The 14,790-nt window shown below is 49.4% G+C and overlaps 1 protein-coding gene across 1 annotated transcript; it reads left to right on the top strand.

The window, feature by feature from the left end:
- Positions 1-4,702: 4,702 nt before the first annotated feature.
- On the top strand, positions 4,703-14,446 carry LOC140265248 (olfactory receptor 14J1-like). The gene is made up of 2 exons (XM_072361159.1): positions 4,703-5,641; positions 13,856-14,446. Exons 1-2 carry the CDS (start codon positions 4,703-4,705, stop codon positions 14,444-14,446), a joined length of 1,530 nt encoding a protein of 509 aa, XP_072217260.1.
- Positions 14,447-14,790: the final 344 nt, after the last annotated feature.

Raw genomic sequence — 14,790 nt, 5'->3', positions numbered from 1 at the left:
TTATACCCAACTACAAATAAATAGACAGTAAATGTCTGCTGGATTCTTCCTCTTTAAGCTCTCTCCAGATATCTCTCCATTTTGCTGAACAAGTTCTGAAAACCTGAAGATGATGACAGGAAGGCACAAGTCACAGGAGGCTCTTTAGGTTATAATGGGCCCCAGGGCGGATTTGATGCTGAGTCCATCAACCTCCAGTGCAGAGAGAAGTTTGCACAGAGTGCTCAACAAGACAAAGTCAGAAGTAACAGTGAAGTTTCTTGGAGTATTAATGGGCTCACTGAGGGACATTAACAAGCCAGCTTCCCAAGGGACTTGTTAGAGCAGATAATTGGAAGCAATGACTACAGGCAATGAAAGACTCTGGCATGGTGGTTCTGATGCTGAGAAACTCTTCCTTTGTCTCCTTTGTCTTATGAAGCAGAAAGGCCAAGCCTAGATCCCCAGACCCTTGGCAGGGAGATCCTGTCCCTCATATTGGCTAAGGGTCCTTCCTGGGACAGGAGATGCAGAATTGTATGATGTCAAATGAAAGACAGGCAGAAGATCCCAGGCTCTGCATGGGGTGCAAGGACACTGTGAGGTTCATGTCCCATGTGTGCCCAGTGTCTCACTGCAGGATGTGGGATGTAAGAAAGGCCCAATATGAATATATAGCTAATCCCATTGAAACTCTGAACTTCAGATCTCTCAGTTTCAGTGCCCTCCTTTGCACACCCTCCCATAGTTTGATGTCCTTTATGTTCTGTGGTGCCCAGAAGTGCAGCCAGTGCTTCATGTGAGGCTCCAGCAGTGCTGAGCAGAGAGTGACAATCCTTTCCCTCACCCAGCTGTCAATGCCTTGCTTGACGCACTCCAATGGACCGTTGAGCTTCCTGGCTGCCTGGGCACACTGCTGACTCATGTGCAATTTGATGTTGACCAGGACCCCCAATCCTTTTCAGTCAGATCGCTCTCTAGTGTCCCATATCCAGTCATTGTGTATGTCCAGGATTGCCCCTACCCAGGTGCACAATCAGGCACTTGTTCTTGTTATACTTTATGTACTTGGTGCTTAGTACCAACTGGTACCCACTTCTCTGACTTGTCCACATCTCTCTGCAAGTCCTCTCCACCCTCAGTGGAGGCAACAGCACCTCCTCATCTGGTATTGGAATGTGGAGATACTGAGGGCCTTCTTTGCTTCTTTCTTCAGAGAAAAAGCTCTCCCTCAGGAATCCCAGACCCTGGAGCTTAGTGAGAGGGTCTGGGGAATGGAAGACTTCCCATTATTTTGGGGAAGAGCTGGTCTGAGAGCACCTAGGCCACACTGATGTTCATAAAGCCATGGGACTTGATGGGGTGCATCCACGGGTGCTGAGGGAGCTGGCAGAGGAGACTGATGAACAGCTTTCTATCATCTTTGAGAGGTCTTGGAGAATGCGGGAGGTGCCTGAAGACTGGAGGATAGCCAGTGTCACTCCAATCTTCAAAAAGGGCAACAAGAAAGATCTGGGTAATTACAGGCCAGTCAACCTCACCTCTGTCCCTAGAAAGGCCATGATGTTGTCACTGGCTGGATGGATGGGGACAGAGCTGTGGATTTCATCTACCTTGATTTCCGCAAGGCATCTGATAGTGTCTTCCATGAAAGTATTCTTATAAGAAAGCTGAGGAAGTGTGGGATAGATGAGTGGACAGTGAGGTGGGTTGAGAACTGGCTGACTGGCAGAGCATAGATGGTCGTCATTGTCAGTGCAGAGTCCAGTTGGAGACCTGTAAGTAGCGTTCTACTACCCAGGGGTCAGTGCTAGGTCCAGTCTTGTTTAACATCTTTATCAGTGACCTTGATGAGGGGATAGTGGCCACCCTCAGTAAGTTTGCTGATGATACCAAGTTGGGAGGATTAGCTGACACTCCTGAAGTCTGTGCTGCCATTCAGCGAGACCTGGACAGGCTGGAGAGCTGGGTGGTAAGATACCAGATGGGGTTTAACAAAAGCAAGTGTAGTCTTGCACCTAGGGAGGAAGAATTGCATGCACCAGGACAGGTTTGGGGATGACCAGCTGGAGAGGAGCTCTGCAGAGAGGGACCTGGGCATCCTGGTGGGCAACCAGTTGGCCAATGGCATTCTGGGGTACATTAAAAAGAGCATGTCCAGCAGGTTGAGGGAGGTGATCCTCCCCTTTACTCTGCCCTGGTAAGGCCTCATCTGGAGTACTGTCCAGTTCTGGGCAGTACAAAAAAGTCAGGGACCTCTTGGAAACACCCCAGCAGAGGGCCACAAAGGTGGTGAAGGGACTGGAGCATCTCCCCTATGAAGAAAGTGTGTCCCCGGTGGCGCAGTGGTATAAGGTGCTACTTGCAACACCGGAGGCTCAGGTTCGAATCCCCCCTGTGGCGCAAGTAGTAGAAATGCTGCTCTGCTACACAGAAAGGCTCGAATCCCGGGAGTTGGACTCGATGATCTCTAAGGTCCCTTCCAACTCGCACGATACTGTGATACTGTGATACTGTGAAAGGCTAAGCGAACTGGGTCAGTATAGCCTTGAGAAAAGATGACTTAGAGGGGATCTAATCCAGGTTTACAAATATCTGAGGTGTGGGGGGCAAAGTGGCAAGACCAGACTCTTTTCAGCAGTGTCTGGAGACAGGACAAGGGGAAATAGCCATTAACTGGAGCATGGGAAGTTCCGCACTAATGTGTGCAAGAACTTCTTTACAGTGCAGGTGATGGTGCACTGGAACAGGCTACCCAAGGGGCTTGTGGAGTTTCCTTCTCTGGAGATATTCAAGACCTGCCTGGCCGCCTACCTGTGCCCCTACCTGGTGTTCCCCAGGGGTCGGTGCTGGGGCCTGTCCTCTTCAATATCTTTATTGATGACCTAGATGAGGGCAGCGAGTGCTCCCTCAGTAAGTTTGCAGATGACACCAAATTGACTGGGTGCGTGGATCTGCCTGGGGGTTGCCAGGCCCTACAGAGGGATCTGGACAGGCTGGAGAGCTGGGCTGAAGCCAATGGGATGAGGTTCACCAAGACCAAATGCCACATCCTGTACTTTGGGACCTGTAATGGACTGCCCAGAGGTGTGGTGGAGTCACTGACCATGGAGGTGTTCAAGGAATTATTGGAGGGACATGGATTAGTGGGAGCTATTGGTGATAGGTGAACAGTTGGACTGGATGATCTTTTAGGTCTTTTCCAACCTTGGTGATTCTATGATTCTATGATATCCTGTCCTTGTCTGTGTGCCCTTTTTGTTTCAGGAAACACTCTCTGGGAGGACTCACCACATGTCTGGAATTATTTACTGACTGCTGGAAATCTGGTGTTAAATTAAACAGATTTTAATGTACAGTCATGATGCTGTTCTCCTTCAGGAGCTGTTGACCATGAAGATGCAGGGACATCTCAGGGGAGACGAGTGGGAAGGATAAAAATGACATACTCTGCTGCTCAGCTGGGCTGGGCTCCTGGGGCACAGGGAGCTCATAAAAGTGGGCAATGTTGTAGAGAGACAGCTGTGCCCAGGAGCAGCTCTTGTGCACAGCACAGCCTGCAGGTGACAGGAGAGGAGAGAAATGGGAGAGAGCTTGAAGGATGTGTACGGTGTGAGCAGGCTGTGAGCTCACTGCAGAAGCATTGCTCACAGACCATGACACGGTAAGTCTCACTGCAGACCATGCAGCTGCTTTTCATAGAGGGATAACTAAATCTGGGACATCCCATAACAGATCTGGCTGCAGCCTCTGCATGTTTCTTTACTGTGGAAAAAGCCTTCTGCTCCAGCTGAGGGCTTCTGTGCTGCAGCATCAGAGCACAGCCCTGAGGGCTGCGTGTCCCAGCACGGCTGCAGGCTGTGCAGCCGGGGCTGCAGGCGGGTGCTCGGGGCTGTCCTGCAGAGCAGGGTCCCTGCTGTGCCCCAGGGGCTGTGTGCCGGCTATGGGACTCTGCCGCCTGCCAGGCTCAGCACTCAGCCTGCCCGGGGAGCTGCCCAGGGTGCTGCGGGGAGACGTGTGGGGGGAAGGAGCCCCCCGGCAGGGCTTGTGCTGCCACAGCTGCTGCCTGGGGCAGGGGGATCACAGCTCCACTGCACAACTGAGTGTTTTTGTGGACCCTTTGCAAGAGGAGAGCCAAGGCAGGGATTTTTCATTTCCTGTTCTGGGGGAAGACAGAAAGGACTGGGGGCGGAAATCTAATAGGGACTGTATAATATAAAACATAGCTATGTTACTCCCAAATATTTCTTCAATTCATCCGTTGTTTTGTGAACAGTCACACAAGTTGTGCTTTCAGCCTCATTTGTAATAGGACAGAATCAGTTTAAGTTTTTGTTGTTTTCTGCAGGCTTTAATAGTGCTCTTATCCTGTGAACAGGAAGATTCATCTAAGAAAAACTGAAGTAAAAAGAGGCTGGGGCTGGGGCCTCTAAGACCAGTTAGAGTTAAGATATGAGACATGTAAACAGCTCCTAAGAAGCAAATATTCAGGAGGCCGGGATATGATTAGGAAATGAGAAGAAAGAACAATCTCCTTAATCTTCTACTTCTTTAGGGATGGTGAAGCTCATGAAAATAAATACAAGTTCTGGAGTTAAATGAACAGTATCCAAAGGGAAAGGAAAATATTTCACAGTACAGCAGAAGGACTGTCTCTGAGAATGGTCTGGACTTGTCATTATCTTCTGCACTCTGAGCAGGACTCCAAGCCCAGGAACAGCAGATGCCCAACAGCAGCTCCATCAGCGAGTTCCTCCTGCTGCCGTTGGCAGACACGCGGCAGCTGCAGCTCCTGCACTTCTGGCTCTTCCTGGGCATCTACCTGGCTGCCCTCCTGGGCAACGGCCTCATCATCGCAGCCGTAGCCTGCGACCAGCACCTGCACACCCCCATGTACTTCTTCCTGCTCAACCTGGCCCTCCTCGACCTGGGCTGCATCTCCACCACTCTCCCCAAAGCCATGGCCAACGCCCTCTGGGACACCAGGGCCATCTCCTACGCAGGATGTGCTGCACAGGTCTTTTTCTTTGTCTTCTTTATCTCAGCAGAGTATTCCCTTCTCACCATCATGTCCTATGACCGCTATGTTGCCATCTGCAAGCCCCTGCACTACGGGACCTTGATGGACAGCAGAGCTTGTGCCACCATGGCAGCTGCTGCCTGGGGCGCTGGGGTTCTCTATTCCCTGCTGCACACTGCCAGTACGTTTTCACTGCCTCTCTGCCAAGGGAATGTTGTCAACCAGTTTTTCTGTGAAGTGCCCCAGATCCTCAAGCTCTCCTGCTCAGGCTCCTACCTCAGGGAAGTTGTGTTGCTCATTTTTAGTGTTAGTTTATGCTTTGGGTGCTTTGTTTTCATAGTTGTGTCCTATGTGCAGATCTTCATGGCTGTGCTGAGGATGCCCTCTGAGCAGGGATGGCACAAAGCCTTCTCCACATGTCTCCCTCACCTGGCTGTGGTATCCCTCTTTATCAGCACTGCCTTTTTTGCCCTCCTGAAGCCCTTCTCTGTTTCCTCCCCATTCATGGACCTGATTTTGGCAGTTCTGTACTCAGTGGTTCCTCCAACACTGAACCCCCTCATCTACAGCATGAGGAACCAGGAAGCCAAGGATGCAGTGAGGAAATTGATAACCAAATGTATTTCATTAGCAGTGAAATGCCCATCTTTTTGAATTCATGGTTTATAATGCAACTTTTTACTGAAGCGAGCTCTCTTTTATTGTTTGTTTGTTTTGAGCTTTTTTATATGTGTAATTTATTTTTATTCTTTTATAAAAAATACTGAAATCTTTTCACTACATAGTCATTACTGAAATCAATTCCTATTCAGCTTGTACCTTTGTTCTGTACTCCAGACACACTGTATAATGAGCCAGGCTCTCTGTGAACCTTAACAGAATAAAGGACATGCAGTGACTCCGTCTGTCCTCCTTCTTGTGAGACATTTCTGGAGCTGTCGGTGTAAGATGTTCTCAGAATCCCACAGTCCAGCAGGAAGCACACAGCTGTTCATCAAACTGTGCAGTGGCTTCAGCGTGCAACAGCTGACAGGCCATTCCTGGGCTCCTGGCTGGGGTCTGTGCTTTCAGGCTCACATCTGTCAGTGCCTCTGAGAGGCCAGCAGCAGCAGCTGTTTTGCACGTTGGTTGTCAGGTCCCCTCTTCCTCATTCCCTGTGAGACCCTGCGTTATCATGTCAGAAGTTTCCAAGCTTCCTCCAGGGCTTCTTCCATTCTGTACACAGAGGTGGTCACTGCCTCCAGGAGGGTCTGTGGAAGAGGAACTGAGAACAAAGGTCTGATAAAAGTTACCCAGAACTTACAAGAGCCATTCTGCAGCCTGGGCTGGTAGGTAGAAAGCTGCCTCTCATGAGATGACTGACACAAGGAGGTCAGGAGAAGTCTGGAGAACACTGATGGGAGTCTGAAGGGAGGGAAGAGGAGCCTACATACCATGCTCATAACCTTCTACACCAGCAAAAGTGACCCACAGTTGCCACTGCTGAAACACACCTTCCACTGCCTCACTCTGCTCACATCCACTCTTTGGTCTCCAGAAACATTCAGCAAACGTTGGTGAATGTCAGCGCCTGCAATTTTTTCCACTTGGAGGAATTCAATGGCTCCCCTTTGCTTCGGATGCACTTCCATGTTAGGTGCCATTCTGAAACACGGAGTAACATTTAATGGGATATTGGTGGGAAGGTTCAGCCTCTACAGCCACATCTCCAATATCCGCCTCTGATCTTACAGCCCACGTAATAAATGAGGAGGCATTACTTTTGAAGCAGCTCTTATCACTAGAGGTTGGTGGACCTCCCTATAATTGGAGATCCTTGGAGTCCCTTCCAATACAGTCATTCTGTGTTTGATTAATCTCATAAAATATACAATATTGTTAACAGGTAAATAGCAAAACATTTGAATTTCAATTTTATTTTTTTTTTAATTACAGTAGTGACTTAAAAAAATATTATATTTTATTATTATTATATTATATATATCATAAGTGCATATATTGTTTAAATAACCATCGTACAATCAAAGCACAGGACCCTTGGGTCCGTGCACTGCTAAGAGATACTGAAAGCACTTGAATGCCAAAAACCAAAGCAGAACCTAAATATGGCTACTCCAGTTTTCTATGGCAATGAAGTCTGCTTAAAGGGCAGGTGGGGCTGGAGTGCCTCTCTTTGGATGGCTGCACCCTGTGCCATTCCAGGGGAGAAAAGACAAATTGGCTGCTGGGCAATTACTGGGTCTGCTTCTCAATGACCCTCAGGAATTGAAACAGGTGTCATGGTTTTGTAATTTTTGCTGTTGGCATTCCACATCACAAAATCATGTGGAGCACACAGAAGAAGAACTACACATCCCATTTGTCGGTGGATGGGGGGCCCACGGACCTACTGCCCACCCTGTCACAGACATAGATTGATCTAGATAACTCTGTGACAGGTTTTGGTTGAGAATGCATGCATAAGCATAAGATTTTAACAATAGTTAAAAGTTAGTTAGTAGGGAAGAAAAATAAAAAGGATTTCTTTAAGCCAGAGACTGCAAAAGCAGTGCTACGAATCTTTTCACTGAGATGCTGGTGAGGTGCTGGCACAGGCTGCCCAGAAACACTGTGCATACCCCGTCCTTACCAGTGTTGAAGTTCAGGCTGGGTGGCACCCTGGGCAACCTGACCTAGAGCCTGACCTCACTGTTGGCCGCAGCAGGGGGTTGGAAGTAGGTGATCTTTGAGGCCCTGTCTACTGAACGCAGCCACATGGTCTCCCCAGAGCCTTCTGTTCTCCAGGCTCAACAAGCCAAAAGTCTCTCAGTCTCTCTCCAAAGGATACGCTCTTGATGCTGGCCTTACAAGTCATGCTTCTGATGTCCAAGTTATGTGCCCATCACGTGCTAATACTGCTGTGTCAGTCCAGGGGGTCAACAGGAAGGACACAGACACCAACATAAGGGATAGGCTTCTTTTACTGCCCATTACAATAGCATACAAAAAATAAAGCAGTGTCTGTAGTGAAAAGCAGTAAAGGAAATAAGTGAGGCAGTGGGCCTAATCACTGCTACGTGAGCTCAGTGATTAAGATACATCACCAGCTGACCCAACACTTTCCCATCACTCAGATCCGCAGTCACTGGGGAGCTCCTTTAGCAATGATCATATGGAGAACCTCTCCCAGCCATGGGGAACTTGCACAGCAATGCATCCATCCCACGGATGAGGCATCCACAGCCACTGTAAGCAGGTCCAGCCTTTATACTGCTGAATAAAACAATCTATGTAGCTGTCTGGGGAAATACTCAGTGCCCTCTTTCTCCTCTTGGCTTTCTCCACAAAGCCTGGCCAGGGTTCAAGGAGGCACAAAAGGACTTGTGCTGTTCATGGTGGTGTACCACAGGCCTCTTTGGCAAGACTTTCTGACCCTCTGCAACATGCTCTATCCAGTACCTAACATGGCAGCAAAGGTCCCCCTCGGTCAGGCCTGCTGTTATGGAAATGCAGCGTGACAACGCACAGGTTCCAGCAGCCCGCGTGATGTCACCTGCACTGGGACTTCCTTTGCCTGTCTCAGGGCCACAGCCAGCAAGGTTTCCTGGCTTTGCACACTAACCAGCCAAAGCCTGCCATGCTGTATGGATGTGGTCCTTCCAGGCAGCAGCTCTGCTGTGTGTGAGCAACTGACTCCATGCTGAAGCACTCAGAGCAGGAGCTCACATGTAGGCAACACCTTGTGCACATCTGAACTGAAGCAGAGGAATCCCAGCTCCTGAGGGTCTGTAGGGAGCTGAATCCCATTTCAGCCCCATGGTTTCCATTTAGGGATGAGACACTTGCACTGCCTCAGCTGGATCACTGCCCAACACAGAGGAAGACCAACCAGGGGAGCAGACTAAACACCCCATGATTCTGAAAGAAATAGTCAGAGACTTACTAGTCCAACTGGACTGTCACAACTGTCCATATGAGATTCACCCGAGAGTGCCAAGGGAACTGGCAGAGGTGACAGCCAAGCTACTTTCCATCATCTATCAGTGCTCTTTGTTGACTGGTGAGGTCCTAAAAGACTGGAGGCTTGTCACTGTGATCCCCATTTACAAGAAACGTTGTAAGGAGTATCTGGGGAACGACAGACCTGTTAGTCTGACCTCGGTACCAGGGAAGGTTATGGAGCAGATTGTTTTGAGGAACTTCATGTGGCATGTGCGGGACGACTGGGGGATCAGGCCTAGCCAGCAGGGGTTCATGAAGGGCAGGTCCTGTTGGACCAACCTGATCTGCTTCTATGATCTAGTGACCCATCTGCTGAATGAGGGCAAGCCTATTGATGTGGTCTACCTAGACTTTAGCAAAGCCTTTGACACTGTCTACCACATTATTCTCCTGCAGAAGCTGGCAGCCCGTGGCTTGGATGGGTACACTCTTGGCTGGGTAAGGAGCTGGCTGGAGGGCCGGGCTCAGAGAGTGGTGGTAAATGGATTTCAATCCAGCTGGCGACCAGTCACGAGTGGTGCTCCCCAGGGGTCGGTGCTGGGGCCTGTCCTCTTCAATACCTTTATTGATGACCTGGATGAGGGCATTGAGTGCACCCTCAGTAAGTCTGCAGATTGGCTGGGAGTGTGGATCTGCCTGGGGGTAGCGAGGCCCTACAGAGGGATCTGGACAGGCTGGAGAGCTGGGCTGAAGCCAATGGGATGAGGTTCAACAAAACCAAGTGCCACGTCCTGCACTTGGGCTACAACAACCCCATGCTCTGCCCTCAGACGGTGCTGCTGTCGCAGCCTGTCCGCCTCGCATAAGCTGATGCTCAGGAAGGAGGTGTCTATCTCAGGGATTTCCCACACTGTTTAAGGCAGCTGAAGGAAAACTCTGTCATTGGTCCGCACCGACGCAAGTTCCCAAGGGAAAGGTCCTGTTTATCTTAAGGCCCTTTTATCACAAGGTTATCCATTTAGTTGACCAAGGGAAGCCAGTTGATGTTATCGTTGAGGATTTAAGTAGAGCTTCTGATACTGTTTCTCACAGCACCCTTCTGGGCAGAATGTCCTGCATACAGCTAGACAGAAACAGAACGTGGTGGGTGAGCAGTTGGCCATTAGGTCAGGCCCAAAGGATTATAGTCAATGGGTTCCATCAGGTTGGTAGATGGTCACTATCAGTCATCCCCAGGGCTCCATTTTAGAACCATTCTCTTTCAAATTTTTGTGGATGACTTGCATGCAGGACTAGAAGACATTTTGAGCAAGTTTGCTGATGATACCACATGAGGAGGTGCTGTTGCCTTCACTGAGGGTGGAGAGGACTTGCAGAGAGATGGAGAACTGGGTCAGAGAACTGGGCATCAAGTATAACAAGTGCCTGATTGTGCACCTGGGTAGGGGCAACCCTGGACATACACACTGACTGGATATGGGACACTGGAGAGCGGTCTGACTGAGAAGGACTGGGGGTCCTGTTCAACATCAAATTGAATGTGAGTCAGCAGTGTGCCCAGGCAGCCAGGAAGGCCAATGGTCCCCCGGAGTGCATCAAGCAAGGTATTGCCAGGTGGGTGAGGGAAAGGATTGTCCCTCTCTGCTCTGCATTGCTACAGTCACATCTGGAGCACTGGCTGCAAATTTGGGCACTGTAGAACATAAAGGACATCAAACTATGGGAGGGTGTGCAAAGGAGGGCATTGGAACTGAGAGATCTGAAGTTCAGAGTTACATTGGGATTGACATGTTCAGACTTGACCCTTCTTACCTCCCACATCCTGCAGTGAGACACAGGGCACACATGAACTGCACAGTGTCCTTGCACCCCATGCAGATCCTGGGATCTTCTGTCCCTGTGTCTTTCATTTGACATCATACAAACCTCCCTCCACTGCCCAGGAAGGGCCCTCAGGCAACATGAGGGACAGGGTCTCCCTGCCAAGGGTCTGGGAATCAGGTCATGGCCAGTCTGCTTCATAAGACAAAGGAGGGATTTCTCAACATCAGAGCCACCATGCCAGTGCCTTTGCCTGCCTGTAGTCATGGCTTCCAGTTATCTGCTATAACAAGTCCCTAGGGAAACTTGCTTGTTAATGGCCCTCAGTGGACCCATTCATACTCCAAGAAACTGTGTGGGCAGAGAGACAGCTGTGCCCAGGAGCAGCTCTTGTGCACAGCACAGCCTGCAGGTGACAGAAGGAGAGGAGAGATAGGGGAGAGAGCTTACAGGATGTGTACGGTGTGAGTGGGCTGTGAGCCCACAGCAGGAGCATTGCTCACAGACCATGACACGGTAAGTCTCATTGCAGTCTATGTCAGCTGCTTTTCATAGAGGGTTAACCAAATCAGGGACATCCCATAGCAGATCTGGCTGCAGGCTCTGCACGTTACTTTACTGTGTGAAAAGCCTTCTGCTCCAGCTGAGGGCTTCGGTGCTGCAGCTTCAGAGCACAGCCCTGAGGGCTGCGTGTCCCAGCACGGCTGCAGGCTGAGCAGACAGAGCTGCAGGCGGGTGACTGGGGCCCGGGGAGCTGCCCAGGACTCTGCAGGGAGATGTGTGGGAAGAAGGAGGCCCCCGGCAGGGCTTGTGCTGCCACAGCTGCTGCCTGGGGCAGAGGGATCACAGCTCCACTGCACAACAAAATGTTTGTAGTGGTGCTTTGCAAGGGAAGAACCAAGGCAGTGTTTTCTGCAGATATAATTAGTTCACTTCTCCTGTAAGCAGGCTGATTTCTATGAGATGAAGTGCACAGATGCTGGGGCTGGGGTTTCAAAGAGCAGCTTCAGTAAAGACGTAAATATCCAGGAGACTGGGATATGATGAGGAAATGAGAAGAAAGTAAGAGCTCTCCAATATTCTACACTTTAGGAGATGGTGAAACTCATGAAAATAACTTCAAGTTCTGGAGTTAAATGATCATTTTCCAAAGGAAAAGGAAAACTTTTATAGTATAGCAGGAGTGTCTCTGAGTATGATCTGGACTTGTCATTATCTTCTGCACTCTGAGCAGGACTCCAAGCCCAGCAACAGCAGATGCCCAACAGCAGCTCCATCAGCGAGTTCCTCCTGCTGCCGTTGGCAGACACGCGGCAGCTGCAGCTCCTGCACTTCTGGCTCTTGCTGGGCATCTACCTGGCTGCCCTCCTGGGCAATGGCCTCATCATCACAGCCATAGCCTGCGACCGCCGCCTGCACACCCCCATGTACTTCTTCCTGCTCAACCTGGCCCTCCTCGACCTGGGCTGCATCTCCACCACTCTCCCCAAAGCCATGGCCAACGCCCTCTGGGACACCAGGGCCATCTCCTACACAGGATGTGCTGCACAGCTCTTTTTCTTCTCATTCTTCATGTCAGCAGAGTTTTCCCTTCTCACCATCATGTCCTATGACCGCTACGTTGCCATCTGCAAGCCCCTGCACTACGGGACCTTGATGGACAGCAGAGCTTGTGCCACCATGGCAGCAGCTGCCTGGGGCGCTGGGGTTCTCAATTCCCTGCTGCACACTGCCAGTACGTTTTCACTGCCTCTCTGCCAAGGGAATGTTGTCAACCAGATTTTCTGTGAAATCCCCCAGATCCTCAAGCTCTCCTGCTCAGCCTTCAGGGAAAATGTGTTTTTCTTTTTTAGTGGAAGTTTATTCTTTGGCTGCTTTGTTTTCATAGTTGTGTCCTATGTGCAGATCTTCATGGCTGTGCTGAGGATGCCCTCTGAGCAGGGACAGCACAAAGCCTTCTCCACGTGCCTCCCTCACCTGGCCGTGGTCTCCCTGTTTCTCAGCACTGGCTTTTTTGCCCACCTGAAGCCTCCCTCCATTTCCTCTCCACTCCTGGATCTGACAGTGGCACTTCTGTACGCAGTGTTTCCTCCAACACTGAACCCTCTCATCTATAGCATGAGGAACACGGAGATCAAGCACGCTCTCAGAAAGGTGTTGCAATACGCACTATTCCAGCTTCCATAAAGTGCATATCTTCCTCACACGATTCCCAGTGATGGTTCTTTATTTTTAAGCATCTTTGATTGTTTGATTGTGTGTGATATAGCAGCCCGCAAAAAAAAAAAAAAAAAAAAAAAAAAAAAAAAAAAAAAAAGTTATCAAACATATAAATAAAAAATTATTTTACTTCTTTTCTACCTAATTTCCATTTTCTCACTCCAAGAGCTCATGTAAACATTGAACCAGATTCCCTGAATAGGTTAAAAGATACATAAAAATCTTTCAAAATAGACTTTTCCTTAGCTCTTCTCTCTTACTACCTTGTCTGGGTCTGGGGGAGGTACAGCCACAGACAGCAGCACAATGTGCTCTTTTCATTCCTGCTCTCTTTACACTGCCACTGTGCTCTCAAGTCCTCTCATTTGTGCAGGCCTGAGGGTCTTGTGTGTCTCACAACAATCCTGTTGTCTCTACAGCAGCACTCCGGGGCTGCAGTCAGTAGCCGGCAATATGAACGGCTGTGTCAGTGCTGGTCTCCTTGCTGGCACTGCCATGACAAGAGGGCTCCTTCAGAGCAGGACCAGAGAACTGGAGGCCTCTTCCAAAGCTGGTGTAAGGAATGTATTTCAGGAGAATGTATTTCATATTTGGAACAATTTGGGGACAATTTCAGGCTAACATGGGTTAATTTGGGGACCTTAGAGGGCATTTGGGGTCAATTTGTATCAATCTGGTGTGGGAGATGGAGAGGTCAGCTCGGCCTCGTCATTTACTGACTCAGTGATAGTGAGGGTCTGGAAAGGATCCAAAGCCATGGCCAACACCCTCTGGGACACCAGGGCCATCTCCTACGCAGGATGTGCTGCACAGCTCTTTTTCTTTCTCTTCTTTATCTCAGCAGAGTATTACCTCCTCACCATCATGTCCTATGACCGCTATGTTGCCATCTGCAAGCCCCTGCACTATGGGACCTTGATGGACAGCAGAGCTTGTGCCACCATGGCAGCAGCTGTCTGGGGCACTGGGGTTCTCCATTCCCTGCTGCACACTGCCAGTACGTTTTCACTGTCTTTCTGCCAAGGGAATGTTGTCAACCAGTTTTTCTGTGAAATCCCCCAGATCCTCAAGCTCTCCTGCTCAGAATCAAATCTCAGGGAAGGTGTGTTTATCATTTTTACTATCAGTTTAGCCTTTGGGTGCTTTGTTTTCATAGTTGTGTCCTATGTGCAGATCTTCATTGCTGTGCTGAGGATGCCCTCTGAGCAGGGACGGCACAAAGCCTTCTCCACGTGCCTCCCTCACCTGGCCGTGGTCTCCCTGTTTCTCAGCACTGCCTTTTTTGCCTACCTGAAGCCCCTTTCTGTCTCCTCCCCATCCATGGATTTGATGATGGCAGTTCTGTACTCAGTGGTTCCTCCAACACTGAACCCCCTCATCTACAGCATGAGGAACCAGGAAGTCAAGGATGCAGTGAGGAAAGTGATAACCAAATGTGTTTCATTAGCAGTGAGCTGCCCATCTTTTCGAATTCAAGACTTGTAATGCAGCTTTTTACTGAAGCAGGCTCTCTTTTATTGTTCATTTTGTTGCATTTTAGAAGTGTAATTTATTCTTATTGTTTCTTGGGTTTTTTTGTTCGTTTGTTTGTTTTAATATAGTAATGTCTTTCACTAAAACATCATTACTCAAATCAATTCCTAATCAGCTTGTACCTTTGTAGTTTAGCCCAGACATGCTGTACATAATGAACCAGGCTCTCTGTGAACTATGACAGAATAAAGGTCTTGCAGTGACTCCGTCTGTCCTCCTTCTTGTGAGACATTTCTGGAACTGTCGGGGTCAGATGTTCTCGGAAACCCACAGTCCAGCAGGAAGCACACAGCTGT

Source organism: Excalfactoria chinensis, unplaced genomic scaffold, assembly GCF_039878825.1.
Source record: "Excalfactoria chinensis isolate bCotChi1 unplaced genomic scaffold, bCotChi1.hap2 Scaffold_81, whole genome shotgun sequence".
Taxonomy (NCBI): Eukaryota; Metazoa; Chordata; class Aves; order Galliformes; family Phasianidae; genus Excalfactoria; species Excalfactoria chinensis.
The sequence above is the reverse complement of the archived record's forward strand: the minus strand, read 5'-3'. Positions and strand labels throughout refer to the sequence as shown.